The sequence below is a fragment of the Phragmites australis genome, chromosome 13 (genome assembly GCF_958298935.1).
Source record: "Phragmites australis chromosome 13, lpPhrAust1.1, whole genome shotgun sequence".
Classification (NCBI taxonomy): Eukaryota; Viridiplantae; Streptophyta; class Magnoliopsida; order Poales; family Poaceae; genus Phragmites; species Phragmites australis.
Genome location: NC_084933.1, coordinates 27,783,608 through 27,802,768, shown reverse-complemented (window position 1 = coordinate 27,802,768; position 19,161 = coordinate 27,783,608). Strand labels below are relative to the sequence as shown.

The following is a 19,161-nucleotide window of genomic DNA, read 5'->3' as shown; positions in this document are numbered from 1 at the left end:
TCCGGGGAGCCCGCCCTGCTTATATACCCACCGGGGTGGTAGCGTGTCCAGAAAGAATGGCGCGAGTTCCAAGACACCATAAATAGAAAGCAACCATCATGGGCTGCTGCGCGAGGTGACGAGGAGGGTTAAAAATGCGCCCCCGTCCGATCGTGTTCGTCATCATACCGTTTTTCAACGGGCACCGCGGGGAGGGCCCACCGGGTAGCCACCGAGCAGCCCGGCGTGCCCGCCTAGTCAGAGCAAGCCTGACACAGCAGGGCGGCAGCCGGAGCGCCTTGGGCTTCGCGATGTTATCCCGAGACGCGTCGGATGACGCGCGATGAGACCCATGTATTAAATGTCACCATGCCTCCCTGCCAGATCGTGGCAGGGACTGGCAGCAGGCGTGGGGGGAGCGGTTGGAAGTGACAGGCCACGCACCCTCTTAAATGCAGCATCGGGCCTTTCACCAGTCGACACCTCACTGCTGGACCTCTATGAGGGCCACTGGCGAAGGACTTCTCAGGCCCTCGAGGAACCGAGTGCTCGGGGGCCACTGTTCGCAGCCCCGAGCACTCTCTCCCGGATATGCCATTTCTTGATCCTCGGGGAACCGAGTGCTCGGGGGCCACTGTTCGCGGCCCCGGGCACTCTCTCCCGGGAATAGGTTTTTCTTATCATCGGGGAACTTGGGTGCACGGGGGCCAATGTCCGCAGCTTCGAGCACTCTTTTTCCGGCACTTTATCTTCTCGGATCATCGGGGAACCCGGGCACTCGGGAACCACCGTTCGTGACCCCGAGCGCCCTCTCCCGGGACTTGGTCTTCTCGGACCTCGGGGAGGTAATCCCCGAGGGAGGACGCTACGTGCCACTCTGTTGTTCTAGCCTTGGGACTCGGGGACCCCTAGTTCCTGTGTCACCGACAGTTACTGTCGGTTTCTGAAACCGAGCCAGACCGAGATACCCGGTTATCGCGTATTTTAGCCAGTTATCGATGAATTTTTGAACCGTGACGCTGAGCTACGGTGTTTTTCAAAGGGGAAAAATGCAAAAAAACCCAAAAGTCACTTGGATTTTGACTTTCCCTCCCAAAAGTTGTTTTGTTGAAAAAAACCCCAAAAGTTTAATTTTGTTGCAAAACCCCCCCAAAAATTCAAAACAAAAATCACAAAAAATTCTAAAAACAACTAGAGACAATTCTAAGACCTTATGTGAATTTTTTTTTTCAAAAATAATATCTTTTGCATCATATTTCATGGAGAGGAAGTTTGGAAAAAAAATGTAAAGCTCATTTATTAACTCATGTTATTTTAACTTTGTCATGTCTACCATTATTTTTCCTACACAAATAATTGGTTAAGTAAACTAATAAAAGTGGTTTTACTAATTTTGAGGTGTTATGGATTAATCTATCTATAACACATTTACTTAATCCTGCACGGTACAATAACTATATCAAAATTTCATGTATTTTTAGAAGATAGAGGATCATGTAAGAAGACTAAAAAAATTGTTTCATGAGTTTTGGATTGGTAAATAATTAACTATGCATTTAACTCGAATTAATAAATGAGCGGTACGTTTTTTCTTTTTTAAACTTACTCTCCATGAAATATGATGAAAATGATATTATTTTTTAAAATAAATTTCACAAAAAGTCTTAGAATTGTCTCTAGTTTTTTTAGATTTTTTTTTTATTTTGTTTAATTTTTTTAAATTTTTAGGGGTGTTTTTCAACCAAACCAAACCTTTAGAGTTTTTTTTTACAACAAAATAACTTTTAAGAGGGTAAGTCAAAATCTAAATAACTTTTGGTGAGGTTTTTGCATTTTTCCCTTTTCAAAGGCGAAGCTCAGATTGCCGAACCGCGGCATCCGCAAAAAAGCCCAAAGTTCTGGATCGACTGCCTCGGCCTGTTTAGGCTGTGAAGCCCAAAACTGCACTATATGAGTCCATTTAGAGTTTGAGGCCCAAATTAGAGTAGACGCCTGAACAATCCATTCAATTCCTCGTCAGTCTGGGCCGTGCAACGCTTGGCCCACCGCAGCACAAGTATGGAGGCGGAGACGGCGCCGGATAGGCCCAAAGTTAAGAAGTTAGCGTGATATTTTAGGCACCGTTTGCTTTTATTTTAATTATGAATTCTAGTTTTAAAAGTAAAAATAAAAATAAATAGTCATAATTTAAAAATTGATTCTCATGATCCACAAGTCAAATTGTACTATGAAATCCTCCAATCTATAATCTAGTGAAAAAGAGTTTTTTTTTTTCATAAAATTTAGATTATAATAATTTACAGCAAAAACATACATGACCTTAAACTGTGATGCTTTGAACAATCAGCCCATCCACTTCTCTCTTGTCGGACTAAAGACCGGGCGAGCTGTTTGTTGCACTCGTCCGACGTTTCGACGCCAACAGCGCGACCACGCAGCTGGTGGGCACAGCCGCACAATGGCATCGTGCCATGTCTCGACGTTTTTGGATGGGAGGGCCACGCGGGCGTCCGTGAACCAATCGCTGGAACGTCCGGCGGCTAGGGTCGATGTGCAAATTTCTTTTTCTTTTTTGAGAGGACGATGTGCAGATGAGTGGAGTGACAAGGCAGGCGCCGTGCAGTTCCTCGAGCGGAGCACTGTGCAGCTAGCCGTTTCCTGCCTGCCAGTTGACTCTGGTTGTTCTTGCTATAGTAACTGGGGGAGGGGGGATTTGGTGAAATGGGCTCAGATCCTCTATCTTAGAGCAAAATTATCGTGCTAAAGTATTCATGACTTTAGGCCTTCCGCGAGCCGTTATATCGAGAACGGACGCTCGAGATTTATTATGCACAGTATCATGCTACTGTAGCATCACTCACATCTTACTGTCCAGAATACTGTAGCACGATGATTTTACTCTGTAAAGGTAGGTGTTCTCAGTCCGGTGAAATGGGGGGTGGGAGTTCACTGTTCACACTTCACACTTCAACTTCAAGCATATGATTATGGGTTTTAATAAGTTGCAACACACTACAGTCACATGTATTTCGGCATAGCATGTTTTTATGCTACATTAACTACTTCATACTGGTCCCCTAATATGATATTCGGTGACATGATTATAAACTTGATCAGTCCCTGATACTAACATAGTACCACAGGGGCGGACACATGATAAAAAATGAGTGAGGGCCTCTAGCGTATTCCTTGCGGTCTGCAGTCACGTTTTCACTCACGTGTGACCGTGTAGGGCTGGCTAGCGGAGGAGACGAGCGGGGGCAGTATATTAGGTGAGTGAGGGCCTAACTGTAGAGATTAAGAGGTACTAGTTAGAGAAAAAAAATTGACCGGGGGGCAAGACCCCCACTATCTGCAACGTGCGTCCGCCCCTGCCACAAATGCTAGAATAAGTTCCGTTTCATCACTGAAACTTAGCCGAATCCCTGATCTGCCATTCAAAAGTTTGACTTCCTGAAACCTCGCACCCAACTAATTTTTAAGTACATGTAGGACGCACTCACATAAATATACCACGCTCACATTCACACACATCCATATAAATACGTATCATGCATGGAAATAAGATTAGAGACATATCGTAACGTAGCGCGCCCAACTAATTTACCAGAGCTGCCGAGTGCCGCCGGAGAGCTAAGCTAAGCCCAGAACCTTTCAGGCTTCCGCGCGCTCCCTCTCCTCAGTCCACACGGCCCAATCCCCAACGAACCCCGCCCACGAGCCACATCCACCGGCCAAACCCACAAAATAGTAAGCCCGCCGCACTCCAGGCCCGTTACGCGACCTCCTGCCAGCCCGGCCCATCACAGAGGCACGCCGCTGCGGGCCCGCGGGCCAGTGACTAGAACTCGGCGCCGCGCTCTCTCGCTCCCTCTCTCTCTCTCTCTCCCCTGTTCTACCGCAGCGGCGCCGCCACTATCTCTCTCTTTCGCCTCAGCTTCGGCGACCTGACCGCCGGGGACAGGACGCGACGAGCCAGCCAGCCAGCCCTCCGCCTTCCACCGAAGCTGAGAGTAGTGGGGCGGAGATCCATCTAGTTCGTCATTTGCTGGTGGCAGGTAACCCTAGCTCGCATGTCGTCGCGGCTGTGCGTGAAGAACCTGCCCAAGGGCGCCGACGAGAGGCGGCTGCGGGAGGTGTTCTCGCGGAAGGGAGAGGTTACTGACGCCAAGGTCATCCGTACCAAGTAAGCAAGCGCACCTAGAATTTATTTTCGCTTACTTTTCCCCGGCTCGGTTGGCTCAGCCTTAGGAAGTGAACCTGTAGCTGCTCCCAAGGGCAGTTGCATCGTGCTATGAGTTAGTGTAGGAGACGAAGTGATGATGGATGATCTCCTTTCGCTTTACTGAATGCTTCTCATGCTTTAAAGGGCGTTTTTTTTCATGCAAGGATAGGTTGAACAAATCGTGTACAAACGAATCAAATAATGTATTTTTTTGTGCAATATGATCATGATTTCACTATTTTCCACTGGCTTCTTGAAATATTGAGCAGTGGGATGGCTTTATTTAACCTTCCCACTCAATAATTTTAGTACATGTCGTCTAGAGTGTGGTTCTCAATTTTGAGGATTCAACTGCATTTATAAGAATTAAAACCTGATTTGCAACATATTCATGTGATGCCGCTTGGACAGGGATGGCAAGAGTAGGCAATTTGCATTCATTGGTTTCAGAACCAATCAAGAGGCTGAGGAGGCAATGAAGTATTTCAACAATACATACATAGACACTTGTAAGATAACCTGTGAGGTACTTTACTTTCTCATCAGTTTCAAATTTTCTTGCTTTTGGGACAGTATATATTTGATGAATTGTCCATATGAAATTGAGTGCAATAGTAGTGAGTTAAGATCAAGAGTAAACATATCTTACAGCTACCATGGTATGTGGCAGGTTGCTCGTAAGATTGGTGACCCTGATGCTCCACGCCCTTGGAGCCGCCATTCTTTAAAGAAGCCCGAATATGATAGTAAAGACAAGACTAATGCCGGACCTGTTGATGTACTGCTGAAAAGTTCCAAGGGACAAGAAACATCTGCTGATGTTAGAGGTTCTAAAGGCAGTGTAGCTAATGATCCCAAGTTCCAAGAGTTCCTTGAAGTTATGCAGCCCCGTTCTAAAGCAAAGATGTGGGCAAATGATACATCTGGTACTCTTGATACTGCTGCAAAAGATAGCATGGTGGTTACTGAGAAGTCTGAGATACCTCAAAAGAATGTTCCGGTTTCTGAGAATGATTCATCTTATGAAGATTGTTCAGACGAGGAAATGACAAATGATTTGCCTTCCAAAGATGCTTCAGAGGAGCTACAAACAGAGAGTAAACGAGACAACAATATGACAGACATGGATTTCTTCAAGAGCAAAATCAAGAAAAATTGGTCAGATTCTGAATCTGATGATGAAGATTCGGGTGACCAGTCAGACACCAGCATTGATAATGAAGACTCATCTGATGAATTAGACGATGCAGATGAAAGAAGTCAATTGATAGATCCAAAGGGCAATCTGAACAAGAATAATAATGTGAACAAGGACACTCACGTCAAACATACTGACTTGCAAGAGGTGGAAGATCCTGATAATCAATTGCGTGCAGATGTTGTTGGACAACAAAAAGAAACTGAAAATCATGACAATCAAGAAAGGGAGGATGAAGAAGCTGCTTTGATTACTGATGAAAAGAAGTTGGCTCTGGAAACTGGCCGTTTATATTTCTGCAATCTTCCATATGCAACGACGTATGTTATTGCCTATCATGTTACTTTGGATCAGCGTTTGTGTGTTATATGCTTATATTTAAGATACAGCCGCTTGATTGTTCTTAAAAGAATATTGTTACTTATGTTCTCAGTGAAGATGATTTGGTGGAGTTGTGCCGCCAGTATGGTGATGTTGAACAGGCACATATTGTAGTCGATAAAACTACTAAGCTCTCAACAGGCAGAGGTTATGTGCTTTTTAGCCTTCCAGACTCAGCAGTCAGGTAAATATTTTGTTAAGAAATTTATTATTTCCAATGTAGAATGATGAACCTGTTTTTGAGTTGTGACAGTTTATCTTATTTAACTTGAAACACATTATTCGACTGCAATATTTTGCATTTTTTTCTTTTTTATCCTAAGTATTTCCATACTTATTTGTAAACAATTCCTTCAAGAGTTGATTAGACAGCAAAAGCTGAACATTGTCTCATATTTGTGCCTCTTTAATTGCATTGCCAATGCTATGGTGAAGATTTGTATCAGAAACAGTGAATCAGCTATCGTCGGACCAAAGTAATATTTTTTTGCAAAGTTCAGTTCATAATTTAAATGTGAGATATATCTCATATGTTTTTGCACTAAAGGTGCAGATTTCTCACATATCCTAGTTCTTGTACTCTTGTCATTCCGTTTGCATGAGCTCTGAATTAAACTTGTTATTTTTCCATGCTTGCTTGCATGGTGAATGACACCTTGATTATTACGTTCTACGCCAGCCTAATAGTGAAACCTCTTTCTTTCAGGGCACTTGATGAATTAGATAACTCAAGCTTTCAGGGCCGATTATTACGTGTTAAGGCTGCTAAACCACAAAATAATAAGAAGTTGGAGTAAGAAAAAAAGTTCCTTTTGTGTTGTTTCCTTTGTTGGATTTGTTGCACCAATAGGTTTTTATTCATTTGCCATTGAATTGTCAAGGTCTAGTCATGTAACTGTTGAAGAGAAAATGAGTCTCAAGCAGCGAAAGTTGGAACAAAAGAAAGCTTCTGAAGTCAGCGGGGATACGAGAGCATGGAACAGCTTTTATATGCGTCAAGATACTGTATGGTTTTCCCCTAGCTTTGACATTGATTTACTGGTTTTTATTTGTGCCAACACAATACTCCATTGACGTACTGTTACCGAGATAATGTAGATAGGTACTGAATCACATGATATTGTTGTCAAATATTGCCTTGATATGTCTATTGACTGAACTAATTGCTTTCCTGCTTAGATTGTTGAAAACATTGCAAGGAAAAATGGTATCAGTAAGAGTGAATTACTTGATAGAGAAGCAGATGATCTGGCTGTTCGTATCGCTCTTGGTGAAACACATGTCATTGCGGAGACCAAGAAATATCTATCTAGGTCAGGAGTTAATGTTGCAGCACTGGAAGAACTTGCTTCCAAAAGAAATGAGAAGTTAAAACGAAGCAACCATGTGATATTGGTAAAGAACTTGCCATTTAGTTCTTCTGAAGAAGAACTCGCAGCAATGTTTCAGAAACACGGAAGTTTGGATAAAATCGTTCTACCTCCAACCAGAGTATTTGCATTGGTATGCTACTACATTCCTCTTGTGTTATTCAGCTGTTTATTATGGACCTCAACACTTGTGTTTTCTCTGTACATGCATTTGTTAACTTGTGTCACTTTTGGAGAACCACCCTGGGTGCCTGCATTCCACGTAATGTTACCCATAGAGTTCATTTATTTATCTTGAGTAAAATCTTTTGTGTCTCAGGTAGTCTTTGTTGAAGCAACAGAGGCTCGGCACGCATTCAAAAAGTTGCTATATACTCGATACAAGTAAGCTGCTGCATTTTTTTTAGTTCTTTCAATTCAGTGGTTGTGTTCCAGCTTACAAACTATTGTGTTTTGTATCCTTGGTTCCTCTTCCCTCTATGATGGTGCACCAGCTCCAATTCTTTTAGCAATTGGTTTATCTAGAGTGAATGTAACATTTAATCAACTTAGTTGACTTTGAGCTTAGGGTAAATCACTGTTATTAATTTTAGGTAAGCTACTCCTTTGGACAAAGTAATGCATGAGTGGTTGGTGCATTTGCTTTGAAGAAATTATATGGTTGTGCAGCACTGCTTTCATACCTGATGTTGTCAGCTTAACTTCAGGCTGCAGTGTTTACTGGGAACCTTGGATGTTGTGGGGCTTTCTTCAATCTGTATTCTCCTGCTCAATCTGCCTTAGAACAGTGCCATTCGTAATTTCAATTCCCCTTGAACTGAGAGAGGGAGGGAGGGACTACCTGATAGTTCTATTACCTGAAGGGATGGAGATCTTTTACTGATTTCTAGTTATAGGACATAATCAGCTCCTGCTGAATAATAGTTTCTTCATCATTTCATTTTAATTTTGTTGTTTTATTGCTCTTGTGTTTATGTCATGTTATATGATCGTAGTTATTAGCCTGATTATGTTTTTCTGCAAATGTATGTTTTCATATCTTAGTATTTTGTGATGCAGGGATACTCCTCTGTATTTGGAGTGGGCTCCTGAGAACATTTTATCTCCTACCTCACAACCAGTGGATGAGGATGAAAAGAGTGCAGTTGGCGAGCGCATTGTTACTAAAGCTATTGTAGAGCAAACTGTGGAAGGAGTAAGCGCCGAAGATATCGATCCTGACAGGGTGGAGGTTTGGAACTTTCCCTAACTTCTTGGCATGAGGATCATGTTTACCTCTATGCTTGGCTCTCGTTACTGTACGGCGCCAGAGGGCGCTCTTCAAAAATTGTGTTTTCCTATGCCTGCACCTGTTTTTGCATATGAATTGCTGCATGCCAAGGCTGCTTAAAATTTATTTATTTGCTTTTTGTTGGACGTGCTTAATAATATATCATTATTTATTGCAGTCACGATCTGTGTTTGTCAAGAATTTAAATTTCAAGACAACAGATGAATCATTGAAGCAGCATTTCAGTACAAAGTTAAAGAGTGGCAATCTTAAAAGTGTGAAGGTATGGATGCGTGCTTATCGATATCATATGCACATGCACTCTTGCAGCTCTCTTTTAACCTTTTTTTTTTTTGTCCATGTTTAGGTGAAGAAGCATGTTAAGAATGGCAAGAATGTTTCTATGGGATTTGGTTTCGTTGAGTTTGACTCGGTTGAAACTGCAACAAATGTGTGCAAGGATCTTCAGGTAGCATCCCTCCTCTCCCTTGTTATTTTCTTTTGTTTGTTTTACACCATAATATGCTCATACACAGAGCATGCTAAATGTTCCGTGTGTTCATAGGGAACGGTTCTGGATGGACATGCTTTGATCTTGCAACTGTGTCATGGGAGGAGAGATGGTCAGGCCACAAAGAAGAATGACAAGGATAAAAGTTCAACAAAACTGCTTGTGCGTAATGTAGCGTTTGAAGCAACTGAAAAGGACTTGAGGCAATTATTTAGTCCGTTTGGCCAGGTCAGCACCCCACTTCTGGTCAGAATTTAGCTGAAATTGCAGCTTGGGCATACGAATAGTTTCCTAGGAATGAGATTTGGTTATGTTCAACATTAGTCATGTTCATCTTTTCAGTTCTCTTTGCTCAAATTGATACAGGAGTTTACTGTTCTTTCTCCAAACTTTCTGAATTAAATTCATAAAAATTTCAGGTCAAAAGTGTCAGGTTGCCTATGAAGTTTGGAACTCACAGAGGTTTCGCGTTCATCGAATATGTCACAAAGCAAGAGGCACAGAATGCTCTGCAAGCCCTCGCAAGCACTCATCTCTATGGTCGACACCTGGTAATCGATCAACATGTCTCCTTAAAGCTCACAACTTATGTTACTGTGTAATGAATTTTATACCGACCTTCCTGTCTTCACTTAAGGTGATTGAGCGGGCAAAGGAAGGAGAGACTCTTGAAGAACTGCGAGCAAGAACTGCCGCACAGTTTGTGGATGAACATGGCAGTTTCCAGAGGTTGTCAAAAAAGAGGAAACAGAGCAGCCTCGTGGACGAAGGCTCTGTTAAATTTTCAAGGATAATAGAATGATGTTCTGGAGCGAATATGAAGAAAATTTTGACTGTTTTGTGTAATCGTATCATTTCGTTAGGGAAAGTCTCCTGTTCAAGGTTTATGTATGTGTTCTGTTGAAGAGCTGAGGAAAAAAATCACCAGTAAAAGATTACGCAACCTGAAAATGCTCAAAATTCCATTCTAAAAGGAATTTAAATAACACAACTTACGGCAAAAAGAGGCTTATAAACCCGAAATACAAGAGCATTCTAACTCTCAATAAGGAAACTAGCTGATCTATCACTCACATACTATACTTGCATATCATATGCATCACCAGCACACTACAGAAAGCAAGTGCGTTGATGCAGCAACTAGAATAAGATATGAAAAGAAAGAAAAAAAAACCCTTCACACAACAGCCAGCAGGTTTGACACCAATAAGCATTTTCACTACCGGAAATGATTGATCTTTGATGCAGATTGCTGTGCAACAGCGATCGAGACCTGCAAGGCAACTGAAGAGTAGGGCCCCAACTTTTCCAGATAAATAATTTCCAAGGTTCGAAACGAATAGATTCCATGAAAAGATTACAGTAATCTTATTTGGTGTCGAACCATGATGGTATGCTGGTGAGTAGTAAAGCTTTTGACAGGAGGAACAAAAGGGACTTCAAAAAATTAAAATAACTTCCACCATCAATAATATCTGCGATTTGTCTGTTTTATTTCTCCATCTACCGATTGTTTCTGGGCCTGAAATTTCATGTAATGTTTGCCCACTTAGTATCCCTCCTCTATAGTTTTCTTTCCAGAATTTTCTCGTGGCGATTTGATCCGTAAACGAACTGAAATTTGGTGACAGCTATCTGAAACTCCGATCAGCATCAGTGCTCCACCATTCGTCCAGATTTTCTTTTTTTTAGCTCTCCACAGGTATTTGAGTATGAAATTTTGTAAGGTGTTCCTCCGTTGTACTACCCATCCATGTGAATTTTCTCAAATTTTATCGTCACGATTTGATTGTGAAACGAAGTGGAAAAGACCACTCCAACCCAAAAACTTCTCTTTTTTTTTCTCCTTGCACGGTTTGTCTTTAGAGTAACTACATTGGTATACCTTAGCTATATCATAGATCGTCTCATACAATATCATGTAAAATTTTAGAGAGTCAATTCCACAAACTCACTACTTTCTTAGCCTAATTGTCACGAAACCACCATAATCCTATCCTATATCACAGACCCATCAATAACTTGAGCTCTCTTCTCGCAAAACTACCGTTTCGTTGCACTCCCCGTTCCTGGCTCGGTGGGACCCACTTGTCAGTGTCATGAAGAAAAAAATCTTAGATGTTCCTATTGCCAAGTCATCCTGGGTGCACGCCATGCAAGCAAGCCCAACTCCGAGGAGTTAGGAGTGCTCAAGCAGAGGCTTCACGAAACCGTCGGTGACCACCTGTTCAAGATCGGAGTCTACGACGCCCGCTTTGCCCTTGCTTGTGTCAGCGAGCACTTTTCTGACTTTGATCTTGCTCCGTTAGTCTCTGAAGGCTTCACCCGTGCCCAGAAGACCACGGGGGAGCTTCACGACCTTGATGACTCATATCTTTTCCCAGCTCACTCCCTTCTTTGGACTGTCCGATTCGAACCGCTGAGAAGCGTCTTCGGATCTTGGGGGCACTAAGAACAGAATTTTAGAACTAGCTCCCAGACATTACCTGGGAGGTCATTTTGTAACTCAAGGACTTGTTTCTGAAATTGTTTTCCAGTGCTCATGTGGTGAGTAGGTTCTGATTGCTTTCTACTCCTAGAGGGGGTCAAGGTTTTCCATGCTGCTCGCTAGTTAGGTTTGTGGTGCCTAGAACAACTTTTAGCATGATAAGCCATTTGGTGGCGACCAGTGCTCGACCTGAAGTGGGACTTCTGACCACTTGGTCGTTTTCTCTGACCGCCCACATCCCTGACGTTGCACAAGTGGCAATTTTCTTTCCCCTCTAAGTGACTTGGTACTCACAAAATGCGCGAATAGGCAAACTAATCTAGGTGCATAAAAAGGTAATCTAAGAGCATGAAAAGGAACATAAATCATCATTACTTTAGCCCCCGACCGTCTAGTCGGCAAACCCTGGCGGTCTAACCTTTGAATTAGAAAAACTTACAAGCCGAGGGTAGTTCGGTCTTGTCCGGGAGATTCCGCAAAACAGAGCATCTGGTAGGGCAGAACCTTTGAATCTTAAAAACTTACAACACGAGGGCAGTTCGGTCTTGTCTAAAAGATCATGCAAAGCATAAAAAAAAAATAGACTCGTGCTCAAGCAGCCTTACACATAAAACTTGCGCAATTGATTTATGTTCCAGGAATTGTGCAATTCACGGCCATCGTCCATGGCTAGTTTGACTGCACCAGTTCAGGTAACATTTACCATTGTGCAGGGCCCTTCCTACTTGGGGGAGAGCTTGTTCCAGCCTTCTTTATTCTGGATTTTCTTTAGGACGAGGTCGCCTACAACTAGGGTTCAATCCTGTAACCCAACGATCGTGGTAGCGCCTAAGGCTTTGCTGGTATCAAGCTGTTCAAATCAAAGCGTGATCGTGAAACTCTTCGATCAGGTTTATGTCATCCTCCCGTTGAGCCACCTGGTCGTTGTTTGAGTAGCTAGTTACTCGAGGAGACTGGAGGGTAATCTCGAAGGGGAGCATTACTTCAGCACCAAAGACCAGGAAGAACAGAGTTTCGATCGTGGCTCTGCTGGGGGTCGTTCGAAGCGACTAGAGTACTGCGGGGAGTTCATCCACTCAACATCTCGAATAGCTCTGAAGCCAATCAAAGACTTGAGTTTTGACTCTTTACCCATCCCTTTTGCCCTTTCGACCTGCCCATTACTCTGGGGATGTGCCACCGACGTGTAGCATATTTTGGTCTTGATCTCTTCGCAATAGTCTGTAAAAGCGCTATTGACGAACTGAGTCCTATTAGCTACAATTATACGATTTGGACTGCCAAACTGTACTACCAGTCCTCGTATGAACTTGATCGCTACTACGACGGTGATCTTACTGACTGACTCGGCCTCAATCCACTTAGTGAATTTATCGACTGTCACGAACACAAATTCAAAACCACCAGAGGCCTTAGGGAATGGTCCCAAAATATCGGGACCCCAGATAGCAAAATGCCAAGAGAGTAGTATGGTTTTCAGTGTTTGGGCTAGTTGGTTGGTCTGTCGGCCATGCTACTGACATAGCTTGCACCGTTTCACCAGCTCGCAAGCATCCTAGAGGGCCGTGGGCCAATAGAATCCTTGCTGGAACATTTTTTCTATCAAAGTGCGGTATGAAGCGTGGCTACAACATCTGCCTCCGTGGATATCAGAGAGCAGGGCGCTCCCCTCTTCTTGAGTGATGCATTTTAGTAAAAGGTCGTTGCTCAGAGGCGTCCCTCTACCAGGGAGTATCTACGGGCTTGCCGCGTGACCTTTTCTACAGATGCATCATTGCCAGGGATCGCTCGATATAAAGGTATGCCAAGATCTGATCCATCTAGGACATACCCGAATCAAGATGGGCGACCACATGATGACCACCTGAGGACTACACCAAAGGACTTGTTGCCTCCAAAGGTGTGGGCTTCATCCAAAATTATCTCCCAGAATTTCTCTTCTTGGGACACACAAAACCTATCTTTATACCATAAGACTCCATTTTCATCTAATCTGAAATTTGGATCCTTATCCTCTCTGGTGTGCTTTCAGATCTTCGTTAATTCCTGATCTTCGTGTTGAGACTGCTTGATTTGCTCATCCAGAGTGGGTTGTACACTCAGGTTATGGATATAGGCTTAAGGTACTATCTGTAGTTTTAGCATATGATCTCTGTCTACAATTGGAAACTTTGGGTCTCTCGGTGATGACAGTAAGCTTTTCGATTTAAGGCATCTGCCATAACATTAGTCTTGCATGGGTGATAGTGTATTTCCAGGTCATAATCCTTAATTAGCTCTAGCCATCTCCTTTGTCTTAAGTTCAAGTTGGTTAGGTGAAGATGTATTTCAGGCTCTTATGGTCGGTATAAATTTCACACTTGTTTCCAATCAGGTAGTGCTCCAAATCTTAAGGGTGTGATGCACTACTGCTGCTAGCTCTAGGTCATAGGTCGAGTAGTTCTACTCATGGGATTTGAGCTGCCGAGAGGCATATGCTACTACCATGTCATCTTGCATTAGGACACATCACAGACCTCACCTTGATGCATCACAGTAAACTACAAAGTCTTGGTGGATATTGGGTAAGACAAGCATTGGGATAGTTGTTAGCTTATCCTTTAATTCCTGAAAAGTCTCTTCACATGATTGTGTCTATTCGAACTTCTTTTCCTTCTTGAGCAGCTCAGTCATAGGTCTGGCTATCTTGGAGAATCCTTTAATGAATCGGCAGTAATACCCCGCTAATCTAAGAAAGCTTCAGATCTCGGACACATTGGTCGGTTGCGGCCAATGGGCGACAGCTTCTACCTTCTCTGGGTCTATAACAACTCCTTCTGTTGTCAGGATATGGCTAATGAAGGTAAACTTCTCTAGTCAAAATTCACACTTACTTGACATATAGCTTATGGGCTCTGAGTTTCTCCAAAATTACTCTCAGATGTTGTTCATGCTCTTAGGCATTTTTAGAATAGATTAGTATGTCATCAATAAAGACTACGATAAACTGGTCTAATTCCTTCATGAACACCTTCTTCATGAGATTCATGAAGTATGCAGGTGCATTGGTTAATCCGAAGGATATTACTGTAAACTCGTACTGTCCATATTTGGTCACAAAAGCTATTTTTGACGTCCATCTCTCTTATTTTCAGCAGATAGTAACCTGATCTTAAGTCGATCTTAAAGAAATACTTGGCTCCTTTAAACTGGTCAACGAGGTCATATATTCTCTGCGAAGGATACTTGTTATTGATGGTTACTTCATTTAAGGATCAGTAGTCCTCGCCGGCGAAAGGTTGGATTCTCGAAATCCCATTCTAAAAAAAGGAGTAAATTACAAAACTAAAAATATTTACTTATAACTATCACAAAACTACGACTTCCGGAATGAGTTTTGTGAAAAGCAAAAAATATAGTTTTATAGTACTATGGGGCATAAGTACTTGTAGTTTTGTAAAACTCGTTTCACAAATTATAGTTTTGTGATAGTTAGGTGTAAATAGTTATAATTTTTTAAAATTTACTCTAAAAGAAATTTAAAGAATGCAACTTGCGGTAGAAAGATGCCTGTAAACAGAGATGAAAGAGCATTCCAACTCAATCAATTTACGCATCACCAGCATACTTGTACAGCTTGTCCGGTCTCCAGTTTACAACTGTGCATGGAGCACGATCTCAAATTTTATACATCACCGAACAGATTCATCACATGTCCTCTAATCTATGTTTCTATCATCTATATGTGTATCGTTCTCTGAAACAAATGCAGAATGTGCAAGAGCTGTGTAAATTGCTGTCATGTACATTGTGGTACCGGGTCACATCTTCAAATCTCAAAACTGGTGGTCGTGTGGAAATGCTGAAATCAACTTGTTCAACTCCAAGCATGGAAATAAGTTACTTTATCAAACTGACAGAAGGATGCTGAAATCTGCCCTGGGCTGCTTTGCTAGAGCTTTTAATCAAGGAAATATGCTGCATTTTCTTCCTAGGAGATCACAACAACCAATGTGAAAGTAAAAATCTCACCACTTGCCCAACTATGCTCGCGCGGCTTCCTCCATCCTCAGCGGCTGGTTCTCGTTATGCTGGCTGTCCAGAGGCATGTACTGCGCCATGATTGCCATTATCTCCGAATCCATGTACCGCTGCAGCATAGAAAGGGTGCATTCACAGTCAGGAACCAAGATTAGCCATTGGCATGGAAAGAATGTGCTTCTGTCTGATCTGGTAAGAGATTGTTCAGTCCATACCCTGAGCCTGTACTTGTAGAACACGTATCCGGCGATGCCCACGCCTGCGAGGCACGACAGAACCAGGCCGGTGACGAGCCACCCAAACGCCGACAAGTTCTTAGCTGCACATTCACCAGCAAAGAGCTGAATCTTAAGCAAGAACACAACGAGAAGGAGCAGATACAGCAGCAAGAAGAGGAAGATGAAAAGGCTCACCAATGCAGGTGTCTTCACTGTTGATGTAGATAAGGCCGCCGTTGCACTTGCAATCGAATCCGCCCCATGTGTTCCTGCACGAGCAGTGACTGCAGGAGCACGCCAGCTTCTCGCTGCACTCGTCAACGTCTGAAATCGCAGAAGGAATCAACAAGGCAGGCTCAACTCGATACTGTTCTCGCAAAAATTGCAGGGAAACTAAGCATGGTGCTACCTTGGCAGTGGAAGCCGTCGCCCTTGAACCCCGGTGGGCACCTGCACCCGCTCAAGTTTGAATCCTGCACAAGCCGGAAATCGTCAGATCAGTCAGGAACTAGTACCTGACACCTTTGCCTGAAGACCCCAGGAAATGCAAACACATTGTTCTATGCTTCATTAGATATTTAGATTACCGAGCAAGCAGAGAAAGTTTTTCCTTGTCTCGTCTCCTTCCAGCACCCGCCGTTGTCCATGGCGCACCGGCCCGGTCCGACAGCTGGTGGAGCACAGGTAGAAAATCCATTCAAGTTCAGTGGCAGAATGAAACGATTGTATGACGAACACTGGTGTGAGGGGAAGCATGAGAATTGAGAAGTGGTGGCACCTTTGCAATCGGTGTACCCGTCTCCTTGGTACTGAACACCGCTGACTACAGGGCATTGGCAGAATCTCCCTCTGTAAGTGTCCTGCCAACACACAATGAGGTGAGTGTGAGCATCAATGAGTAGGAACATATCATGGCTAAGTGATCTGCTCTTGGAAGGATCTAGGAGATGGGCACCTTGCAGGCGGTGATGTTAGTCTTCTCGTCACGCCAGCAGCCGCCGTTATTGTTTAGGCACTCGTCAGTTTCCATGTCTGAAATTGCAGAGATGAATTCCTTGATTAGCGTTGAACTGAAGAAATCGGTTCAGTATGATTTCATCTACTGAGGTTACAGACTTGGTGTCAGGCAGACATGAGGCTCAGTGGACTCCTTGAACCCAGCACATATCGCTTTAAGAACCGCAGTGCTCTCCAATTTGCCTGCAAAGAGAGAAAAACAAGAACGGTTCGCTTCAGAGAAATGCAACATCGTTTATTGAAATTTCAGGCACTGTTGACAGCACCGTACGATCTTGTGATGAATTTGGAAGACTCGTCCATACCTCGATACTGCACATTGTTTATCACCAGCGTCGGCAAGATCGTCACGTCCCCTCGAGTTCCATGCCCCACCTGCAAGAAGTGAAATATGAGCAAATTGGATCGTTCAAAAGATCCAAGCAGATTGATAATCAAGAACACGCCATTCCCAAAATGGACGCTTGTCAATCAGCGCCAGCCAAATAGACAACCTGAACAATCTGCTCCGTCTTGAGCACGTCATTTTCGGCATCGGCCTCGGGATCCCCCATGCACTTGTCGATCATGTCCATCGGCAAACCTGCAACGCCCGATGCAATCAGATCAGCACAGCCACCGTCTAACTAGCGTGGCAACTGCGCGGCGGCGCGTCAAGGAAGGTGAGCAAGTCGCGCACCGAGCGATCGGACGACGTCCTCTGCACAGCGGCGGGTGTACTTGTCGTCCTTCATGGAGCACCTGAGGTGGTAGTCGGCGACGTAGTCCCACCACACCCACGACCGGTTGTGCGCGTTGGCGACGCGGTGCACGCACAGCTGCCGCAGGTTCTCCAACACCACGTCGCGCCCGTCGTACCCGGCCTCCAGGTCCCCCTCCGGGTCCGGCGCGCAGTACCGGCCGTGGTTGATGCACTGCGCCTTGCACGGCTTGGTCTGGAGGAAGGCGTCGGGGCAGAACCAGGTGATGTAGTGCGGCGTGAAGAGCGTGTACCCGCCCTTCTCCAGCAGCTGCGCGTGGCCCCGGAACGCGCGCACGAACTCCGCCTGCTCGTCGCACCGTGGCCCGCACTCGTCGTTGCTGTTGGTCCAGAACTCGTACTCCACCCGCTCGTCCGGGTGCGGCATCGACTCGCGCCAGTCCAGACGCACCACCACCTCCTCAGTGGCGTCGGAGGTCACGGCGCGGCGGAGGGCGTCACCGAACTTCTTGGAGACGAGCGCCGAGGGGACCGTGATGTTGGCGAGGAACGCCATGTCAGGGGTCTCCTCCTCGGGGCTGTCCATGGTCAGCAGCGGCTCGTCGGCGCTGTCGGCCACGAGCACGGCCGCCGCGCCGGCCAGCTGCGCGTGCCACGTCTTGAGCGCGAAGTAGCAGCCCCCGCGGTCGACAAGGAGGACGACGGGGCGCCCCGACGGGGCCTTGAACCTCGTGGCGCCGAACGGCTTGCAACCCGTGGCCAGCTTCGCGTCGGGGTACAGCACGACGCCGGTCAGCGTGCCGCCGTAGTCCGGGACGCCGTAGTTGGCGATCGCAGCCTCATGGCGGCCACGCAACGAGCGCGGAGACAGCACCTTGACGCTGTTCTTCTCGACGATGAACCGCGCCGACGCCAGGCTCGCCATGGACACAACGAGCCATGCCCATGCCACGGCGGCGAGCCTCCTCTCGAGGCCATGGACGTGGAGCGCCATTGCCGTGTTTCTTGGCAACTGTTTGTTTCGCGAATTCCGTAGGTTTGTCAAAGGTGGAGACTTGGTGGAGACGACATGGAATGGAAGGTAGAGCGGAGGATGAAGAGAGGGAGGAGACTAATAGAAAAATCCGGTTCTTATAGGACTATTTTAGCTTCCACTTGCCCATGTCATTCTATTGCAATGGAAATATCGAGCTATTTTTTTAGGAAAATACGGGCGTAGACTGAAAATGAGATGGGTAAAAGTTGAATTTTTCTAACACAAAGTCCTTGCGTTGACCTCCAAGTCTTTTAAGAAAAATACATACCTTGATCTGTTCAGGAAAACACATTGTATCTTCGCGATGAAGAAAAGTATGGCAATGCTTGGATTGCACAACATGATGTGACGAATATGTTACGGTGATTCATTTTCTTATGTCTCTGAACAATTCTCTTCTGATCCATGAGCGGTCACTGACATTCGAGAGGTGCAACCAACCAACTCATTGACCTGGTCAGTCAACGGGTGGCGATAACGATGGGAACTGGGCGTGTAGGCTAAACTAGACGTGTGAAGACCGATTCAAAAGGGCACATTTCATATATCAGATCGCTGATCCAATTATATACTAGTATGCACAGAACAATGAGCATTATTTCTTGAAACAGGACACACAGAATTCTATCCAATGTTCGTCCTTGCAACTAGTAACCTCACATGATGCTAGCGAATGGCAAGTCAACTACCGTTATTTTCGTTTCACGAACGATATGATGTGCACATGAGTACGTGAGCACCAGTGGAT

At 44.7% G+C, this 19,161-nt stretch overlaps 2 protein-coding genes across 2 annotated transcripts; one reads left to right on the top strand and one right to left on the bottom strand.

The window, feature by feature from the left end:
* The first annotated feature begins 3,872 nt into the window (after window positions 1–3,872).
* Window positions 3,873–9,819, top strand: LOC133888422 (multiple RNA-binding domain-containing protein 1). Its single transcript, XM_062328661.1, has 14 exons — window positions 3,873–4,165; window positions 4,616–4,730; window positions 4,875–5,722; window positions 5,836–5,967; window positions 6,490–6,576; window positions 6,665–6,788; window positions 6,963–7,286; window positions 7,473–7,537; window positions 8,213–8,384; window positions 8,602–8,706; window positions 8,791–8,892; window positions 8,989–9,162; window positions 9,354–9,485; window positions 9,572–9,819. The coding sequence occupies exons 1-14, from the start codon at window positions 4,053–4,055 to the stop codon at window positions 9,734–9,736; spliced, it is 2,658 nt and encodes an 885-aa protein (XP_062184645.1). The 5' UTR covers window positions 3,873–4,052; the 3' UTR covers window positions 9,737–9,819.
* Window positions 9,820–14,980: 5,161 nt separating this feature from the next.
* LOC133888750 (vacuolar-sorting receptor 7-like) lies at window positions 14,981–18,502 on the bottom strand. Its single transcript, XM_062329098.1, has 11 exons — window positions 17,357–18,502; window positions 17,172–17,260; window positions 16,983–17,052; window positions 16,777–16,860; window positions 16,616–16,692; window positions 16,439–16,520; window positions 16,248–16,330; window positions 16,070–16,133; window positions 15,856–15,984; window positions 15,658–15,761; window positions 14,981–15,552 (listed from the first exon to the last, which is right to left on the bottom strand). The coding sequence occupies exons 1-11, from the start codon at window positions 18,369–18,371 to the stop codon at window positions 15,445–15,447; spliced, it is 1,905 nt and encodes a 634-aa protein (XP_062185082.1). The 5' UTR covers window positions 18,372–18,502; the 3' UTR covers window positions 14,981–15,444.
* Between the last annotated feature and the right edge of the window lie 659 nt (window positions 18,503–19,161).